Below are 20,368 nucleotides of genomic sequence, written 5' to 3' on the forward strand. Positions count from 1 at the left end.
TTCAATGAAATCGATGAAGTCGATCGTTTAATTGAGTTTGAAAAATAATCGAGTATAATCGATTATTCTATCAATTTTTATCGATTTATTCCAGTCAAGTGCCATTATTTTTTTGAACTCGATTAATCGACGCATCGATTATTTTTAGCTCAGTGGCCATCGATATGCTAAACGAAGAAAATGAACTGTGACGACTTGGTAAAAATTGTACAAACCATTTACTTTTGATGTTTAGAAAAAAGAATCGTAAAAATAAAATTATCCTTTTCTCAATATAAGAGTCGACATTCCGTTGAAACTTTTGAAAGTTCGTTCTACTTGCCGACGAATAACGAAGAGAAGAAATCCTCGTGCATCGCTAATTACACAGACACTTGACGTTTCTACGTCAGTCAGAAGAGCTTATTTAATTAGCAGAGCACACGTCTGAGGATTAGCGAATTATTAGAGTATTAACCCTGCACACATAGGTATATAACTATATTAAACTTAACTTGACGAAAAAATTTTGCCCTGCATGTAACGCGAATTCAATTATACAGTCTGCAGTATTTACTCTCTACTGAATACTGCTTTACAAATTTACATAATATATTTATATGTTCGTTTGCAAATCATATACAACAATAGAGAAATGATTTTTCGATCTCTACAAACTGATTTCACTGCGTAGATCTGATTTCACAATCGTAACAAAATTTATGGAATTTTGGTGCCAAACTTTTTCTTGGAGATTAATAAGCCATTTTGTTCTTTGCGCGCTATAAAATTGACAAAACTTTTTACTTGAGTGAAAATAATGTTTGGTAAGATGATTAACCTTAAAATTTCGGTCATTACGATCAAATTTTTTTTCTTACCTAGTTATCTAATATCGATTTTGCGATGTTTTTTTTTGTCTATAGTTGTCTATTAATTAGCGAAACAAATGCTAGCGAAAATCCTGCTAGTTTAAACGATGTATTATATCTATTAGTGCGTTCCGAAATCAGTTGGTAGCGCTTAAATTCCCTAGGATAGAGACAGAGCTACTCACGAACGCGGCAGTACAAAAGAGATAAAAGATTGTTTGACAGTATTGGAAGCTAATAAGCGGTAATTGTTCACTGACTAATTCCATCGAAATGCAGCCCTTAGAATTGAAAATGCAGAAAGGCTCATATTGCTTGAAGAATTTTCCAAAAAGAAGAGAAACGAAGTAAAGAAAACAATTAACCGTGAAGAATTTTGAAAAGAAAATACTTTCATTGGTTCATCGACGGTTTCTGACAAGCATTGTTTAATCTGGGATCCAAATTTCTGGTAATGCGAGGGATGTTCGCTGCGTGAGAGTCGGAGAAGATAAGAAGAAGAAGAAGAAAACGCGTTAGGCATCAGGCTGGCTGCCAGATGTGGGCGTCGTGTTCTCGGTTCATTTTCACGAAAGATCATTCCCATATGCGATGTGAACACGTGTGCGTGGCCTCCGAAGCCTATGGTCGAATCCTTGCGCTCTTTTAAGTACGGCTCAATTCTCGACCTCAAGCATAGCAAAACCTCTTAAATATTCCCGGAGGAAAAATATATGCATGGGGTTGAGTTTTGACTAATTTGTAGGTTAGGATGGCTCATTTTTTAACTTTTTTTTTTTTCAACCTACTACTTGAAAAATTTCTGACGAATGAAAAATATTACAACAATTGGTATAGAGACTTCTAAATGTTTTCTACCTGCTTCAGGTTTCACAATTTTTTTTTCCCTCAATATTTGATGCAAATTTTTCGAGTCACACCTTAGAAAAAATGTTGAAAAATGATGAACCTTCATTGCTTTCAATTTTAATTTAATTATTATCTTGGTTATTCGTATCGATACACATTAGAACATTGCATTTTATTAGATAGCTATACATTTTTGAACATTGGGTAGAGACTAACAATTGAGTTCAGAGATTTAAGTACTTTTAGTATAAAATTAACAAACTAAAATAAAATGGAAGCACGTCGCTTGCGGTTGAGTATACATATTTCATTTGCATTAAAATATTCTTTTCTTATGCGAAACTAGTTTTTTAAAAAAAATTCTGCATTGTTCGATGGGCGATTTTGCAATTGCAAATTACACGATCGATTTCCGTACAATATTAATACTTAATGCGAAATCATAAGCAAATATAAAATGAATAATAAATAATTCGACAAACAAATAGTTAATAATATCAGATACATGCGTCAATAAACACGTAAAAATGTATTGAAAAATAAATAACTCATGCCCAAGTATCGAAAAATTTACGTTTTCGTAAAACGAATACACATTCGTATGTTAAGGATAGAAATTATACTTCTAGTCGCACGTTGCAATCGGCGAGTCTTACAACTGTGAGTCGGTTTATTATCACAGTTAGTATAATATTCAAAGTTAAAAATAAATCAATCTTGCTTTATAACTGGTCGCCTGTAATAAATAGCAGAGAGCATAATGCTGCCGCTTAGCGATACGGAGATGATGAAGTTGCTCAACAAAAGAAGATCGGCCGAGTCCATCCATATGGTAAAAACCCTTGCTGTAAAAATATGTGAATTATTTTTTAGTTCACAGCAGGAGTTGAAATATCGATCATTATTTAATTTATATAAAATTATATATTAATTATTTTGTATAATATATAATTAATTAATTTATATAAAGAATAATAAAACAATATTTAACGAGGTATTGTAATCTCACTGATATATTCGTTTGATTTGTCTTATTTATAATAAAAGTCAACTGGCATATTATAATTTTATTAATAATTTATATTGTGCAAGCATTTTTCTCTCAAGAAGTTTGGCTGACATGAGATTGTGAAGTTAAATTTCTTGACAAGATCAATCATTCTTTATAAACTTGTCAGATTTGTTTAAATTGATCATTAAAAGCAAGTATGATAATAATAAATTTGATTTGCAGTAAATGAAATTATAGCCGGGAAAAAAAATGGTATTTTTTAAAAAATGATTCATCCTTGCACAAGTTTTTGAATGCATGTAACTATTTTAATTTTACAACTTCTCAATCATAATATCGACGTATATTGTAATAAATAATATCCGTGTTCTACTTCTCGCGTAATAATCAACATTCACGGCAGTGTTAAGGATATTCAAAGACAATAAACGACCTTATCGACTTCCGGTATGACAGGTTTCTGTAATCACCGATCTGATGAGTCGACTTGTATAATAAAAACAATTCAGCAAGCCGCGAGCGTTTCTAATCGCTTGCTACTATAGTTCTAGGAGTTTAAAATTTTAATGGTAATGCAATACTCACTCAGGTTAGTCAATGTTGAAATAACCCAGGTTAGGACAGAGATTGATTCGCTATTTTTCGCCCGCAAGATCGCTGCCAATTGCGCTATTTTACTGGAAGCCGAAATCGGCGTACACATCGGCTAAAAAATAAATAATTTTGGTAAACATTATACGCGAAGAATGATTGGGTATTAATTTAGAAGTCTAGCCACGTGTAAAAAAATGTTAAATGCTCAGATTTTACTTCTAAGGAAATATAAATGCACAATAATGATTGCATGTTTGTTTTTGCCTAGCCTTGAACCATTTAAAAACCATAAATTTTACTCAAACTGTAACTGCAGAAACTTATTTGAATAATTGATAAGTAATGTACATAGGATGACGTGGAATGCGCATGGGACGTACAGTCAAGTTAATAAGTGGTTGAAACACTTCATTCCTTCAACAACTTTGGAGAAAATGTATTATTCTTCACCGAGAATCCACGTTCATTGGCCAATTTTGATCAGCGATAGCTTAGTCTAATCGTAAATTAATTTTCTATGGATCATCATTATAGCTAGTATTCGACAGAAAAAACTGTCTCGTACAATTTGCAGGGAATTTATTTTGAAAAAAAAAAAAGATGAGTTATTTTTAATTAAAAATAGTAATACTTTTGAAGACGTTGGTTTAGTCACGTTTTCGTTTCGACAAATTGATAGGCTGAGTGTACATTCCATGGCATGGATTCTTAATGACATTGTAGATTCGACCAACCGCTAGAATCGTTAAGGCAGTCTTGGGTACAATTTGGAGCAAAAAACAGCCGAAAATGAAGAAGTATAGAACAGCCAGCAAAAATGAGCTCGCGTTCAGGAGATCCAAATACAATAGCACCAGGTATATGATAATGAGGTCCTGTAGCAGCAGAACCGGATACTCCAAATACGACAGGAATGAATATTCGTTCGTATAATTGTAACTGGTCATCACTGTGTAGCTGAAAAGAACCGGTAGAATATTATATGAGAACTCGACTTATGAAACAGTCTATATAATTAGCAATAACTTTGCATGTGTGAACGGAAATTCTCACACAAGAAAGTTTTACTGTTCAAAGTGTAACAGATAGTGTCATTTTTTTCCAATATATCGAGCCTAAGTTATTAGTTCAATACTTGTGAGAAAATATTTGAATGTTTTAATTTTTTTACTTCATCACTGAATTTTCTAGAGTAAAAAAATTGTTGGCTGTGCCGATACTTTTGGGTACCTGTCATTGAACCAAATTTCGTATCATGTTACCGACCGGGAATTTAGTAAGAGCAGTACCTTGTAAGTTCCAAGGCCAATCCTAGAAGCGAGATTCCTGCAGCCGACTTTAGCTTATATAAATTCATTATTTGCGGAATCTTCTGCACTAAACACATCAGTATCGTGATGACGCTGAGAAAATCAGCAAATAGTTGTAAATACATTGTTGCGGTTGAATGTTGCAGTCTTTTTCTGTACAATGATACAGTCCTGGAACTCGAAGGCCTTTTTGTGGATACCTCAGAACATCACATTTCGACATCCATCTCGAATCTATAAAAACAGTTGAAATCATAATTTGAATTATCCTTGCCATCATTTTGTTTGACTTAAAATAGCCCGTAATACCTTACGAATACTGAGAAGCACAGTACAGCCAAAATAAAATTGCAAGTGTGACAATGGCGGCCATATTAATTGTGCGCGTGCATTTCAATTCAACTGTCAAATATTTTAAAAACTATTTCTTGTAACGTTAATAATGTTAATATCAGACAGATTTGTGTTTGATTTCAGTTATTTCAGGCAAACTCAAACATTAAAATTTAAAGAATTATTTCTGCGTCACAAATTTGAAAAATACGTTTTTGATTTTTGTTTTCAATCCATAATGGATTGCGGATCACCGTCTATTATGAACATATTTTCTTGAGAGCCTTTCAACGGTACTTTAAATTTATTTTATACTGTACAAAAACAACAGTACAAACACGTTTTTCAACAACACTACAGTAGTATAGATATACTTATGAATAACACAAAATAACTGCTGGATTAACGAATCGCGGCTTAACAATTCTATAACATTTTTCCTCCCACCTGCAATATTCAAAGTTTACACTGTCCATCAATCTCTTGCGTTACGTTATTCAAACAGGTTCGCAAAACCAGCGCGATTGCGACGCGTCTACTAGTCAACTGAGAAGCGGTCCCACAACACCTAAACAAACTATAATCGCATTACATAAATAGATGTGCGTAGACTACGGCTGGGGACAAACTGTTAAGCGAGCTAGAATAGCTCTCGGCAATTCGTTTGGTGCCTGGTAATCGCGCCAAGGTCGGATGCTGGGAGCTTCATAGTTTTTAACAGGAGCGCAACTAGAAATTCTTGTAACCTACGATCTTCTTCTTATAGAGTGTGACTAAATAATATACACCTTGTAGTCTTTAGTATATCAATAATCTATTTATTCAATAATATTATTTAAATATAACAAGAGCTCTACGCATAACCGTATCTTACATCAATTATATTATCACAAAAAAAAAAAAATATCCTTCTAAGTTTCAAAAACATGTTTGAACCCTTATGACTTTCGTCACACTCGTTTCCTTTCAAGTCCTATGTTACGTATATTGCAGAAGAATCTGAATCTATTTCTGTTTATATAATTGGATCACACCCATGATATGTGCGAATGTGTAACAGACGGAAGATGTTCGATAGAGGATTTAAAGTTGTGGAAGCAAAATGTGTAGCTTTCTGTAGAACCCTTGTACCTTTCTTTAGCTACGCCAGTGCAAGCAGGCTCTATGAAATGCGGATATCCTTGAGCAAGCGCGACTCACGACTGTCAAATCGCGGCTAAGAAACATGCGCGCGCTTTATTCTGCGCAGCCGCTGAACGTAATATCTTTGAATTAGACTCGTAATCACGCAACGCGGTGCTGCAGGCCGAAGCATAGATCAATACACACGCCCGGTATTGTTTAATTTAGATGTTAAATATTTATCGAAATGACAAGACTTGATTGGTCTGCATTAATCTGATTTTATTTTTTCTTTCTTTTGTTTTTTAACGAGGTACAAGTATAGGTCCTGAAAAATGCGTACATTTATTAATAATCACAGAGTTTCATGTATATTTTCAGATTCAGACACGAGTTCCGAACTTAAACAATCTTGGTACGTGTCAGTCTCAATTGTCCATACCTGTGTTTTTGAGAACAATCGAAATTTGCCCATTTACAGTTAGGCATCGATTTTACAGTGTCTGGTTTAATTAATGTTGCGAATTTAATCGCGTTGGAGAATCCTGTCGAAAAAAGCGATAATAGATCTCGCATTGCATCCTTCATCGTGAATTGAACTAAATTCGTTGGAAGAATTAGAATTAGTATGAAACAAAGTTAATAAAAAAATATACAATATAACTGCAAATAATATTTACGAATTTTTCGCAAATTCAAATCGTTGCAGGATTTCATGGCGCCTTTATTTGCGGTTTAATCTAACGATATGCAGAAATAATTTTACTCCGTCGATAGCTGACACTGAACGATCAGATTAGTCTGATCCAACAAAATAAGCCAAAATGTCATTTCATATTAGATACCTAAGTGGCTGCAATTGTTTAACAAAAATATTCCGACACAGATTGCCACAAAACGTCGATCTATGTAGAAAATCGGCATTACGGTGATCGACTGTTGCGTGTCGGTAAAGTAGAATCCGGTAATTCAGTCGTTCTATCCGATGCTGCTGCCGTCGAGTCTTTGAACAGAAGGAACGGGGGAACAGAACCAATATGGAGTAAGTGGGATGTGAAGATCTGCGTTGTCTTTTAAATATTGATTTGTGGTGAATAGGGTGAACGAAATGTTCTCGCCGAAAGAATTAATCGAGCTTTCAATCGTGCGGGGAATTTCATCGGATGTAAATAATGCTCTCATGGTGTAAAACCGAGGTATGTTCCCAACTTTTTACACAACTTTATTATTCGGAAACGTCAAACTATTCGCAATTACTACCAATCTCACAAACATCGACCGCGCGCCGGGACATTAAACTCATTATATTTTAAAACAAGGCATGGTGATCCCTTTTAGCGGATATGTTTTAATTACTGGCAATGCACGATATATATATCTGTCAGAGTCAGAGGTCAGTGGATTCTGGGCTGTGGCTTTAGCTTTGGCCGGTCATCCTTACCTACGTTTCACGTCTCTTTCAATCACTTTCGATTCGCTAAGGAAACCTCCATTTCTTACTACCATTGACGAGGATAAATTGCTTGTACATACATACATACAATGTACGATCACGTAAGAATTGTGCTCATCGCGATTTTCCCTCTCTCTCTATCCCTTCCCTTCCCTTCCCTCCTCTATTCTATTCCTCCAATGCTGACAAATTATTCCTCTTCTGTTGTTCTACAGCTTAATGTCACTCGTCTGACGGAATAATGTTTTGCATTCCAATTAATAATGACTCATCGCTATACCGTCTGCACAAATAAATTTTTTCTCTTCCAAGTAACTCTGTCTTGCACAGTTGAAAAAAATACTACGTAAGTATCACTTCTCTTGTTCTAATAGAGATCCTATAAGTTTTGTTAAATATAGTGTGTTTTGTGAATATCGTTTAAGAAGTTTTATCATTTCTTTTCATAAACAATATTCCTGCTTTTTATTGCTCTTTCACATTCTTAGTTTACAATCAAATTTATCTTATATATTATACAAAAATTGCCTGATAAGTAATATGATATATAATATCACGGAACTTTGTTAGGATGTTTTTAACTTAGTTGCGACGTTACGCGTGTGATTCACATCCTGCCTTTCGATTGATCAATTTTAAGGAAACTCCTTTTTAGGTCAGAATCTATCGCATTCGGGTAGATACTTTGCATATAATTAAACAATAGAACTTATATTAATTAGTCGATAATCATGCAGGGGATCTTTTGTTATAATAAAACCTGATCGTTGCCAATTGCGCTATTTTACTGTATGCCGAAATCGGCGTACACATCGGCTAAAAAATAAATAATTTTGGTAAACATTATACGCGAAGAATGATTGGGTATTAATTTAGAAGTCTAGGCACGTGTAAAAAAATGTTAAATGCACAGATTTTACTTCTAAGGAAATATAAATTCACATTAATGATTGCATGTTTGTTTTTGCCTAGTCTTGAACCGTTTAAAAACCATAAATTTTACTCAAACTGTAACTGCAGAAACTTATTTGAATAATTGATAAGTAATGTACATAGAATGACGTGGAAGGCGCATGGGACGTACAGTCAAGTTAATAAGTGGTTGAAACACTTCATTCCTTCAACAACTTTGGAGAAAATGTATTATTCTTCACCGAGAATCCACGTTCATTGGTCAATTTTGATCAGCGATAGCTTAGTCTAATTTATGGAATTCAAATTTGTGGAAATTCACGTAGTATATAAATGTCTGATGTAAAAAGACATTAATTAAGAAACATATTAGATTTTTATTTCATCTGAACTTGCTATATAAAGATATGAAATTCAATGTCAGTATATCTGTTTCATTTTCTAGATCATCTTTACTTGAAGCATTGATTAACATTTTGATGCAGCAACTTCTTCCAACATTTGCGTGCGTTGTTTGAATTAAATTTACGACAGAAGTCGTACAAATTGTTTCACGAGAATCAGATCGATGGAATAAAATGCTTCTTTCGACATTGGGAAAACAAACGATAACATACTTTTGATTTCAATTAATCCCAGGCAATATTAAAGAGAATTTTTATTATTGAAACCGATTGTGAATTAGGTTTCAAATTTATAGTGCTATTTTTCATTTAAATTCATTATTTGTTTTTAGATCCTCATGGCGCACGCAAGTTGTACCATTGGATTTGCAGATGTGAAAGCGAGAAGACTGTCTGCAGTTTGTCATGACTGTGTTTCAAAAGGGCGAGACCTGAGCTTTGAAGTTTTATAAGAACGGTAACGCTAGCAATTACAATAATTTTATCATCAACGAGTGAATACGGCAAATATTTACAATTTATTATCACCTATCAGTCTCTACCTGTACGATGAAAATTTAAAACAACAAACACTTTCATCCCGGAATTTTTTGAATAGGTGATTTAATATCTTATTAGAATAGGAAACCGAGATTTGTACAAGAATTTATTTTGTCTCGCAAACTGAAACTTGAAGTACATTTTGAATGTCATCAAAAATATCAAAAACTTTGTGTTACGATTAGCGTAATTGAATAATTTACCTTGGAAAAAACACATGACACTCGCACAGCCGAATTACTAAATATAGCAATTCCAAACGCTTGATATAAAACAGTATTAATCAGCTACAAACATGGCGATGAATGTGAGGAGCAAAAAAAAAATAAAACATTAAAAAGAAATGTGTAAATTGACTGCGACAGATACACTTGAAATAATATCGGCAACATTCAATTCCTTCCAGTATTTACGAGTAATGCTGACTGAAGAATTCCAAAGACGAACTAGTCTAATGAAGCTTAGAGACATTTTAAACAGTTCAACGTTCAATGATATATTTCATGAATTTTTCCCCGGAAATTAGAATTAATGTTTCTTGGTTGTTAAGAAATGTTTGGTTTTTACGTTGTTCTTCTTAATGTGGAACTTCCGGTATTTTAGATTTTCTGTACAGAAAAAATCAACTCTGACTTGGCGTCAAGGAGTTTTTCCACACATCAGGAATTTACAAACAAGTTGATCAAGTTGATCATTTTAACGATATATCTGTACATCAAAAGAAAAAACTCATATAATTTAAAATTCTAAGTATAATATTGGCTTCTATTCGAATGTATTGTACCGTAAGAAAAACATTTAACGAATTCTTTTATGTATATATATATATTATCAGTTAAATATTACCTAATCATATTAAATTTACAGATGGAAAAATGGATGCAAAAGGAGTTATGAAAAAAACAGTAGATTTGATCTGGTAAAATTACTTGGAATCGTATTAGGTGTTGGGAATGTGAAATGGACTCCCCGCCGTCATGCTCGCTAAGTGCCACTGGGCCACTGAGTGATCTGGGCAGCAGTGGACTTGGAGGTTCGATATCCAGTGATTCTGTGCGAGCACATCTTGCCATTGAGGTAAATAGTTGGAATATCGATTCGAATTTATCCTTCGTCTTCATCCAGATAAATCTGCTGCAATCGATATTCGTGTTATTTGTTATCGGTATAAAAATGGAATAAACTGCTTACCGAATCATAGACAATTCCATTCGGAGTCGAGGCAGTGATGATAATTTTATGAAGTCAAAAATAACTTTGACAAAAAATGTCTTCCTAAACGAAAAATTTGGATTCTAACTATAAAATTGTTTTTAACGCTCTAACTAAATTTTATTAAATTTTCCCGAATATTTCGTACTTTCAAAAAACTTCTCGCCTCAAAATGAAAGAAACAAAATTATTCACACCTGCGTCATATTTTTTTTTTTTTTTTTCCTCACCACCTTTAAACAAAATATTTTCTTTCAAACCAACATTTATTTTTTCAGCGTTTTGATTATCTTTTTTCGATTATCTAATTGAAAATTAGGATAATCCCATGATTTATAGAGATTTCATACTGCGTGAAAAATTATCATTTGTCTTATCCGCAAAAATAATTTATGCAAACAATTTTATCATCCTTATTATCTGGATAATAATTCAATAATAATTATCTTCTAAAAAACTGTCGTCACAACAAGACTAAACGAATTCTCACAAATAACGTTCGATTCCCTTGGTCAACAGATGTTGGAGAGCGACGTGGAAAGTAAATCGTTATCCCAAGATTCGTTTGATTATTCCGATGGTATGTGCGGCGAGAATTTCAACACTTTAAAAAAGGGACCCGGCTGGGCAGAGATGGACGGTAAATTGGAGGTGGAGGTTGTCGAGTTGGCGATCAAACCTCCGCCTGAATTCCAAGACAGCCCGTCTCCACCTGACTCCGTTGCATCGGCAGCGCCTATTCTTTGTTACGCCCGTTCAGCGAGATGCCCAGCGCCTCGATGGATGGATAAAATGGCTGAAATGTTGACGCAGCTGATAATGGAAGAAGCTCTAGTCATATCATGCAGGATATCCTGGCCCGAAGGCCGGATAGCGCCAGGGTCAAACCCCGTGCCGATAGTAGCAACAAGTGCGCAAACCTCTCGTCTACTTTGGACGTCGGATATGCTGACTTTTTCACCGCCGTGTCAAGGATCGGTGGCAATAACGCCGTACAGCACGTTGAATCGTCCGAACTCTCGCTGCTCTCTATCGTCTTCGCGCTTGTCCAGTTCTCACAACTCGTTAAATACCTCAGGATTAAACCACAAAGTGGACGATAGTAGTTTCATAACGTCGGCAATGTCTCACGACGTTTTAACGACTAGTGAAATAAGTGATATGTACAACGTGCCGTTTGACTCCGATATTTATACCGTGCCGATAGACATGGTGCGACCTTTGCACGAACTTAGAACTCCTCAGAGACCGAAAAGGCACAGGCACCACAGAAAGAGGCGGAGAAACGTATCGGCCAGTTCCCAGAGCGAATTAGAAGCGCACATTCAACAGGCAAGGCAGTATTGCGCAAAACCGCGCGCCATCACCCACGTCATTAAATCGCAGCGATTACTGACAGAAGTTTGTTGCAAAGACGCAGCCAACGGAAAGCGGCACAGCGTTCCGGGGACTTCGGGTCGTCATCCGCCTCACTCGTCCAACAGCCAGGCGCATAATATCGGCGAACCTATTCACATGACGCTACACGAAGTGCGACAGTATTTGCAAACGTTATATTCAAGCTCCAGTGATTCTAGTGAAAATAAAATAAAACGTGATAAAATACCTGCGAGTCAAACACCTATACATCTAGCAGTGCCAAAGGGTATTAATATTAATATTAACAATAACAATAGATATAGCAATCCACATACGGACTCGTTGACGGATACACCAATTTCTAATAAACCGAACAACGGTCTAGTTAATAATAATAATAACAACTCTAATTTTAGAAAGTATAAAAAACAAAACGCGTTCGCCAATATGAGAAATAAAAAGGTCAAAGACGAACAGCAGAAGGATAAGTCTGACACGGAAAGGGAAAAGATTAAGAAGTCGCAGCGCAACTTTTCCTTAAATTTAAAACAAACCCTTTGTAATATCTTTAGGTTTAGGCGACTCGGCTCGCCTGAACATTTTGTAGGTAAACGAAATAGCATCGTACAAGGTGATATCGTTGAGGAGGAGGAGGGCATCGACTCCGATCAACATATCAATAACAATAATACCACCACTACCGAGGTTGACGGGGCTCCGCAAAAGTTACCTTTTTTTAAACGCGCGCTACCTCCTCTGCCTAAAAGCAACGGACAAGTCGGAGTAGAACAAGCTGAGGATGCGCTCGCAGCGATGGTTGCCAAACCCGAGTCTCCGGCTCCTTCGCCTCTGGTGCCCATTGATCCGTTGAAAGACGACGATGATATCGCCGAAGATACAAGCATGGATTTCGCTGCTAGTATTGAAAAAGTGAAGGATGTAAGTAATTTATAAGACTGTGAATAGGTTTTTTTTTTTTCATATCGGTACATTATACTGAATTTCAAAAGGAAATCCTTGAACTGCGAAGTAACAATTTTTTTTCTTAAGAATACATCGTCTTCTACACTAAACATTAGAGTTAAAAACTTCAACCTAATTAGAATCTCTGAGAAAATATAATAATAAAACATTTTTATTTGCCATAAAGTTTTGTATAACGACGATAATCTGAGGTATAAATTTAATATTTGGGTATTAAATAATTCAATTACTTTTTACATTTATATGACAATGTTATAAAGAGCAAATTTTTACATTTTTTTATGAAACAACGTTACTCTCAGGACTACAAAAGAACGAACGTTTTTTTGTTGTTCTTTTCAACGTTTTTCAAGAAAGCAAGTTTATCGTTAAATTAACATTGACAAAAATCTAACAATAAACTAACATCGAGACAATCAAAACATGTAAAACACACTCCTTGAAAGATACGGTACCATTCCAACGTAAAGTGATTAAGAATGCCCTGAACAATTAGGTAGATAACTTTTTTTCTTATAGATTAAATTAAACAATATTATCTGGTATTAATCATGGAGTAAAAACGATTTCACATTTTATTTATAGTATGGCTGGTATTGGGGACCGATATCTGGGGAAGCAGCTGAGAAAATATTATCCAACGAACCGGATGGATCATTCATTGTACGCGACAGCAGCGATGACCATTACATTTTTTCATTGTCGTTTAGACTAAACAGTTGCGTCAGGCATGTTCGAATAGAACATGATCAGGGTGAGTGCAGTATTTAATGTTTCTCTTTGCTTAGTTTTTATTTTCCTTATATCGATTCCTAGAACTTTAGATAAAATCTGATTGAAAAATTAACCGGTAAATCGTTGCGTACTTTTTTTGTTCTTTAATATACGTTATCCAATCTTAAAAATATGTTAAAATACTTACATTCAGTATTAATGTGAATGTAACGTTTATACAAATGCAGGTAACTTCAGTTTTGGCAGCTGTACCAAATTCAAGTCGCACACAATTGTCGATTTCATCGAGAATGCGGTAGAACACTCACGCAGTGGGCGTTATCTGTTTTTTCTTCATCGACGACCTGTGTTAGGTCCCATGCGTGTACAACTCCTTCATCCTGTGTCGAGGTTCAAACAAGTTCAAAGCTTGCAACACATATGCAGATTTGTTATATTAAAAATGGTGCGCAGGGATCTAATTCCCACCCTGCCTTTGCCTCGTCGCCTCATTGACTACCTAAGCACGCCGCATTACTACAGCGAACAGCTTGCCGAACAAGACGATCGCGCCGAATCACCAGTCAGTTCTTCGACCGGCGAATTAGAGAAGATTTGTTTTACACCGCAGGCTTTATCGTGAGGTATGTACAGCTTTTTTCAAGATCTTTCCTCTTCGTCTTTCACATGCTTTATTGAGTATATGGAAGATTGATTGCGGTGCAAGAATTCTTCGAGTTTTAACATTTATTTTTCAATTATCTCAGGCATAAGATAATTACGTGAGAATATAGAAAGTATTGTTATGAATTTCAATTTGATAGTTGCTCTGTTTTGTTCTTTCAAATTATTCAAATACATTTTCTCAGGTAAAATAGATTTTTAACAGAGTATAAATAATTCTTTTCAGACTTTGCCAGAAACTTCTTACCGAGGAAAAAAATTTAACTCCAACAAGCCTTCTCGTAACAAAAATTAAATCTGTGTTCAGCAGCTAAAGCTATGCTGAGGATTCGCGATTAATTTTTTTTTTCCTTTCTGCCATACGAAATACATAATCTCGATTTATAACTTACAATTATTCTTTGGAGTCACAAGTTATATACAATACAAAAACAAAAACAAAGAAAAAACAAGAAAAAAAAAAAGGAGAAGGAGAAGGAGAAGAAAGAAACGAAAAATAATAACAAAAACAAAAATTAACTATCATTAAACCTAAAAAACGAATATTTGTGTCAATAATTTTATTAACCAAGTGATATTTCTGTAGCTGGCCTGTCCGTAAAATCGGCCAGTCCGTTAATCAGTCCAAATTGTTCGTGTTTATACGTAAAAAATAAGATGCAAAATGTCCATGAGAGAGTATAAATAGTACTTTTGTCCCAACGAGCTTACAGTAAATTTATTGAAACAATATTCAAGACTGGTTTAGTCAATTAATCAATGAATGAGCTAAAAGTTCAATAAATATTGCCATCATCACCATTTCGCTTTCAGGCTGTTATTCGTTCGAATTACTTGTTAATTTTTTGAAAATAACGTAACACTGAAATACTGTTTTATTAAAAAATTTTGCCAAAATTTTTTACATTGGCTTAAAATATTTACTAGAACAGGATTGAAAATATTTTTGTTTCATTTTGTCACTGTTTTAACCAGACATCGGTTATCGAATGCTTTCGGTACCTTCGTATTATTTTGAAGAAAAAGTTATAACGGAATCTGAGATCAACAAAAGGCAATATATCAGGCTTGAACCATTGAATCGCTCATTTTGGGCTGCGACATATCTCAAAACTGGAACAATACAGGCCTGGCTACATGAATAGAATCTCGAAAATTTTAGTCGCTACAATTTGATGCTGTGCAATATGTACAAATAATGACTTGCATTCTTTTCGCGTGTAATACGAAGCCTCAGGAAAATGTTGTGATTGCATAAACCCTAGTCTTGCCCTGTTTATACTTTTTGTTGGTGGTTCGATGAGGTCACGACGCCGTTGTACTTCATCGACTTGATTATTAACAACGCTAAATTATCGTCCCTGAAAAACCCAGGTGCCTCTAGTCTGTACACGGGCTGCAATTTGTCTGATTTGTTAACGATAACCGGCCTCGTTGTTACTTGTTTAGTTTTTCTGATAATAACTTGTATATATGTATGCATCAAAATGTCTTGTTATTGTAATTTTAATGTATTATTTTATCGTACATTATCGAATTTTAGTTATTCATTATTAACATTCCTGTAATTTATGTTTATTAGCCTATATTTATTTATTTCAACTAGAATGTAATTGGTTGATGTAACAATAAATTACATTCATCCATCCAAGATATAATACAAAATGACGACGCTAAAACACAAAAACAAACATCGATAGTACCAGGACTTATTTATTTCTTTTAACGCTGTAAGTTTTAAACTTGAATCTTATCCATCGGAACCGGAATATTAATCACTTCCCATATTTCTTATAAACAACAGATCACAGGTTGTACTGGTTCGTGACTTAATTGTTACGGTAATAATCTTTGAATCCCTGCCACAAACTAGATAAGTCCTTGTGCTATCCTTTCTTCCTGCGGTAACCGCTGATTAATCTGTATAATGTAAATTGCATATAATATCAATGCAGTACTGATTATTTCACTTTAGCAATGAAGAATGTATCGAAGAATGTGAAACGATAAGAAAAAATTTCCTCGCATCACTAATTTATTGATTTCATTAGTAAGATACAGTTGTTAATAGAATATTCTCATTTCAAATATTTAATTCAATACTTTTATTTACGTGACAGGCAAATATTTTTCAATTTCGTGACATCACTTGAGTAAACGAAAAGAAAATTAATTATATTCAAATATTCTTGGAAATCATCTTCAGCTTATTTCATCTTAGTGTTGCTGTGTATCATTACTGAAAAAGGAGGAGAGAAAAAAATATTTACCACGATTTTGGAAATTATCTTTTATCTCATGTAATTACATATTCTTTTTTTTTTTTTCCAATAGTCACACCTCATTTATAAATACACGATGTGCGTATTTGTATGTTCAAATACGTTTCATGGTGCTTCTGGAATTGTTATAGAACTACTTGACTAGATGAAAGAAGAAACACCTGTCTTGAATCGAACAGTTTTCTTCAATCTTCTACATGCGCTACTACCATTATTTTCTTTGTTCTCTTTCACACGTGAACCATGTTCTTATGTAATTTATTTGAATGTAAGAAATATGTGAAAGTTACAACTGTATACGGGCCTAAAACGAGAAGTTGCAAGAGCTTTGTACTTTTATATTATTAAGAAAAAACATGTTGTCTTTTTCAATCCTGCTAATAGGGAAGTTGCGTAATAGGTATATCAATAGCCGAATTTTTCATCGAAATGTATGCTTTGAATCTGAAAAAAGTCATACATCGATCAATATTTGAAATATTTGTCCATATGATTGTGGAAAAACGTTACGAAATTTGGTTTTAAAAATCTTATTCATTCGAAAACAATCTACAATCAATTTATTATAGATGGTCAATTTCGTCAATTCCAACTGCCAAATAGATCGAAGATAATAAAATTAACATTGTGTCTTTAATTATGCATCTTCCCTATTCTGTCTGAGCGACTGTTATAAACCTATAGTGAAAAGCCCCTTTTATTGAAATAGAAATAAAAAACCTTGTAAAACCACTGCGGTACTTGCACATCTCTTACGTATTAATATATTGCATAAGCCTTAGAAAAAAGAAAACTTTGAGTGAAATTTAGAAAATAAAAGATTTCCTGCCGCAGAATCGAATACATAGGGAAACAAATTTCATCCCAAAACAGCAAATCTGGAATTGAGATGTGTTTACGAGTCTCACAAATTTTAAATTAGATAAATTAGTTTACCTAATTCATCAATACAATGTATAAATCAAATATATCGTGCAACGAAAGTTGACTTCATAACTCTAACTAAAGATGGCACTATCGTTGGTTTGACAACAAGCAATTTGACAAATTTTTCAATTCACATTGAACAATGATTAATTCCTTTCAAGGAAACAAATAATTGTTACATGACGGACAGACCAGCCGTATAATTATTTACTTTGTTTAATACATGTTATATCATGTTCGAACAGTCTTTTTTCGATATACTTACCTACACCTGGAATTTTGTTTTTAATAGTTTTGTGCTGAATTTGAAATTGGTATCTTTGTTCAGATTTTTTCGGAGCCATTCAAATTGAATGGATCAAGCAAATTCGAATGAAACTTGTTTCATTCGAATTGCGTTCTTTACTGATCATTAAATACAGATCGACAGAGGGAAAAAAATATATCACAGAAATAACACAGTTTTGAAAATCTGAATTCCATATTCAACGTTTTATGTACAATTATTTCGATAATCTAACAAGCAGTAAATAAATTATGAGAACAATTGGGTGAACATAGATTATATTCGATTAATTTTGATGATACAAGACTATATTGGAATTCCAAGAGTTTTTTTAACTAGCTTCTGAGCAATTCTCTCAAATTCAATGCGATCTTCTCTCCACATTTTCGCCGCGTCAACGTTAGCTCCGCTCTCATCATTAGGCTCTGCCAACATGCTCACGACGCTCAATAAAATTTTTTCTACACTCTGCACAGGACTCCATCTTTCCGCGCTACTTTCGTAACCCATCGGATCATCTCCCGGCGCATGAAGAATGCTAATGCAAACTCTTCCATCGGCATATACTGTGGATTTAAAATTTCATCAACATTTGACACAATTGCGGACTTTTTTTTTTATGTATTGAATGAATATTTCTGAAACTTACTGTTCGGATGAAACATCTCACAGGTGAATTGCATCTTTGGAGGACTCAGGGGATAATCAGGGGGAAAAATTAACTTTGCTGGAAATACTCCGCCTTCAAAGCAAGTTCCTTCGGGTCCGCTGCATAATTCAACTTTAATATAATTTTCAATATAATAGGTATTTCATGTGCATTATTACATTTGATTCATGAGTTTTGAAATCTTGAAAATCTTTAGTCATGAAATTTCAATTTTTATCCTCAAATTTTTTTATTAAATCCCAACTTAATGAGCAATTAACAGAACGTATTTATTGTTACATATTGAAGTGAGGCAAATTATGTTTCTTACTATTAGAAATACTAGAAATGTCCAAAATTCCAATGTCAAAGTTTAAAATTTTTCATATCGCAAAAGTAAATTTTTCTGTTGATCAATTTTTAATGTTTGATGATCTAACTCAATTAATAAACTCGTAATAAAAAATTGCCGATAATGGAGGGATTTTTCGATTTCCGAACATTATACGTATCGGCAAAGTCGAAACAAAAGTTATTTTTGGCGCCAACCTACGGAAAAATTTGAATGTTTAAAAAATATGGCGCGCAGCGGTAAAATTGTTTTTTTCAGTGCTAAACTAGCTCGTAGGCCTGTCTCTGCTATGAAATACAGCCAACGCAGCAATTTCAGTTCAAATGAAAGACATCTAGTGACAGTTGTCAGTTTCGACCTAAGTAACAGACATGATGAAAAAAAAGTTCGGTTGACTCACGTGATCAAAGCTTCCCATTCGAAAAAATTTTCCTCGTTAATTGGTCCGGCTATTATTCCTTCTGGAGGATTCAGGGTCAATTCTGAAAAATATTCAACAATTTTGAGGTTATGTAGAATATATTTGACGTTTATTGTATCAGCGTATACTGTGAAGGACAGAACAGATTCTCTCACGTTTGTATTCTGCCATTAAACGTCTAAGAGCAGAACCCGCCATAATTATTTCTACAAATTATTTCCTCAAATTAACACAAACACAGCCGATTCGACATGTCACTTATGGTAATTTTGGGATACTTTCGTTGCTGCTGCAGCCGCTACACTTTCCTAACTCCTACACTGATATCCAAATCCGTCTTATCCGCCAATCAAATGCTGCGCCCTACCGGCTGGCGTATAAAATGTTGAAAAGTGTAGCGGCATTGGGTAAAAAGACTTTTTCATTGGTACTGGTTTTCGATCATACACAGCATGTGTTTCAAAACGCGCCGCCAGCGCTAAAAAATCAAGAAAACAGAGACAGAACTCATCATCGAATCATCGCTGCAACAGCAATAAAAATTAGGTAATTTTACCGCCAACTCATACGTCAAAAAGTGCATGAAAGTGTAGTAGCGGTAAAAAGACCTTCAGTATCATTTTTACGCCGTTAACGTATCATCATTTCGAACCAGCAAACTCTGCGAATGGTTGGTTGCTCGACTCGTTACGAAAATACGTAACTAATCGGCCCTCCAATACGAATATTGCAGAAATTAAATGAAGAAGCGAGCTCTTTTATTAATTATGCATCATACAAATGAAACGTTGACTCGCTGGAGAAGTGCTACAATTTTTAAAATACTGAAGTCAAATTAGGTGGAAAAAAGTCTCAACTCAAGTTAAGACGTTTTTAGCATTGGAAAAATGTTTCCAAACGACAAAGTTTCTCGAATCGGAGATTTTATTATTTCTTTCGGCTTTGCTACATTGTCCAAAAAGTTATGAATAAATATGACAAACGCATGTTAACAAATTTGGAAATGTAAAAAGAGCTGTAGGCGAAGTGTAGCATCAAAGTCTGGCGGTAGTGGAGAGACTTTGAAAAAGTCTTTGTGTGGCGTGCGGGTCGCGACACAGCCGAACACGCTCATCGCT

The 20,368-nt window shown here is 34.5% G+C and overlaps 3 protein-coding genes across 7 annotated transcripts; 1 reads left to right on the forward strand and 2 right to left on the reverse strand.

Moving 5' to 3' along the window:
• Positions 1–2,271: 2,271 nt before the first annotated feature.
• Positions 2,272–7,555, reverse strand: LOC124413971 (solute carrier family 66 member 3). 3 transcript variants are annotated; one of them, XM_046894801.1, is made up of 5 exons: positions 7,513–7,555; positions 4,596–4,851; positions 4,041–4,263; positions 3,298–3,418; positions 2,272–2,545 (listed from the first exon to the last, which is right to left on the reverse strand). In XM_046894801.1, exons 2-5 carry the CDS (start codon positions 4,739–4,741, stop codon positions 2,412–2,414), a joined length of 624 nt encoding a protein of 207 aa, XP_046750757.1. In that variant the 5' UTR covers positions 4,742–4,851; positions 7,513–7,555; the 3' UTR covers positions 2,272–2,411. The 3 variants fall into 3 exon arrangements, with proteins under 3 accessions (XP_046750757.1, XP_046750759.1, XP_046750758.1); XM_046894803.1 differs by lacking the exon at positions 7,513–7,555 and adding an exon at positions 5,516–5,555 and having other exon boundaries at positions 4,596–4,843; XM_046894802.1 differs by lacking the exon at positions 7,513–7,555 and adding an exon at positions 5,397–5,511 and having other exon boundaries at positions 4,596–4,850.
• LOC124413970 lies at positions 7,071–14,697 on the forward strand. Of its 3 annotated transcripts, none has more exons than XM_046894799.1 (7): positions 7,071–7,267; positions 9,173–9,297; positions 10,248–10,457; positions 11,112–12,890; positions 13,521–13,689; positions 13,898–14,293; positions 14,560–14,697. In XM_046894799.1, the coding sequence occupies exons 3-6, from the start codon at positions 10,341–10,343 to the stop codon at positions 14,290–14,292; spliced, it is 2,460 nt and encodes an 819-aa protein (XP_046750755.1). In that variant the 5' UTR covers positions 7,071–7,267; positions 9,173–9,297; positions 10,248–10,340; the 3' UTR covers position 14,293; positions 14,560–14,697. The 3 variants fall into 3 exon arrangements, with proteins under 3 accessions (XP_046750755.1, XP_046750754.1, XP_046750756.1); XM_046894798.1 differs by lacking the exon at positions 7,071–7,267 and adding an exon at positions 7,467–7,625; XM_046894800.1 differs by lacking the exon at positions 7,071–7,267 and adding an exon at positions 7,740–7,870.
• A 2,583-nt stretch (positions 14,698–17,280) lies between these two features.
• Positions 17,281–19,656, reverse strand: LOC124414265 (ubiquitin-conjugating enzyme E2 G2). The gene is made up of 4 exons (XM_046895274.1): positions 19,406–19,656; positions 19,230–19,311; positions 18,478–18,596; positions 17,281–18,394 (listed from the first exon to the last, which is right to left on the reverse strand). The coding sequence occupies exons 1-4, from the start codon at positions 19,446–19,448 to the stop codon at positions 18,135–18,137; spliced, it is 504 nt and encodes a 167-aa protein (XP_046751230.1). The 5' UTR covers positions 19,449–19,656; the 3' UTR covers positions 17,281–18,134.
• Positions 19,657–20,368: the final 712 nt, after the last annotated feature.

This window comes from Diprion similis, chromosome 13 (genome assembly GCF_021155765.1).
Source record: "Diprion similis isolate iyDipSimi1 chromosome 13, iyDipSimi1.1, whole genome shotgun sequence".
Lineage (NCBI taxonomy): Eukaryota > Metazoa > Arthropoda > Insecta > Hymenoptera > Diprionidae > Diprion > Diprion similis.

Excerpts from the sequence above, each read along its gene's own strand:
- LOC124413971 (XM_046894801.1), bottom strand. The coding sequence starts at position 4,741 with ATGTATTTACAACTATTTGCTGATTTTCTCAGCGTCATCACGATACTG. Across the intron at positions 4,264-4,595 it reads TTGGCCTTGGAACTTACAAG|CTACACAGTGATGACCAGTT; the intron begins GTACTGCTCTTA and ends GGTTCTTTTCAG. Across the intron at positions 3,419-4,040 it reads CTGCCTTAACGATTCTAGCG|CCGATGTGTACGCCGATTTC; the intron begins GTTGGTCGAATC and ends TTTATTTTTTAG.
- LOC124413970 (XM_046894799.1), top strand. The coding sequence starts at position 10,341 with ATGGACTCCCCGCCGTCATGCTCGCTAAGTGCCACTGGGCCACTGAGT. Across the intron at positions 10,458-11,111 it reads GAGCACATCTTGCCATTGAG|ATGTTGGAGAGCGACGTGGA; the intron begins GTAAATAGTTGG and ends CTTGGTCAACAG. Across the intron at positions 12,891-13,520 it reads GTATTGAAAAAGTGAAGGAT|TATGGCTGGTATTGGGGACC; the intron begins GTAAGTAATTTA and ends TTTTATTTATAG.
- LOC124414265 (XM_046895274.1), bottom strand. The coding sequence starts at position 19,448 with ATGGCGGGTTCTGCTCTTAGACGTTTAATGGCAGAATACAAAC. Across the intron at positions 19,312-19,405 it reads TTTAATGGCAGAATACAAAC|AATTGACCCTGAATCCTCCA; the intron begins GTGAGAGAATCT and ends AATATTTTTCAG. Across the intron at positions 18,597-19,229 it reads GAATGGGAAGCTTTGATCAC|CGGACCCGAAGGAACTTGCT; the intron begins GTGAGTCAACCG and ends TGAATTATGCAG.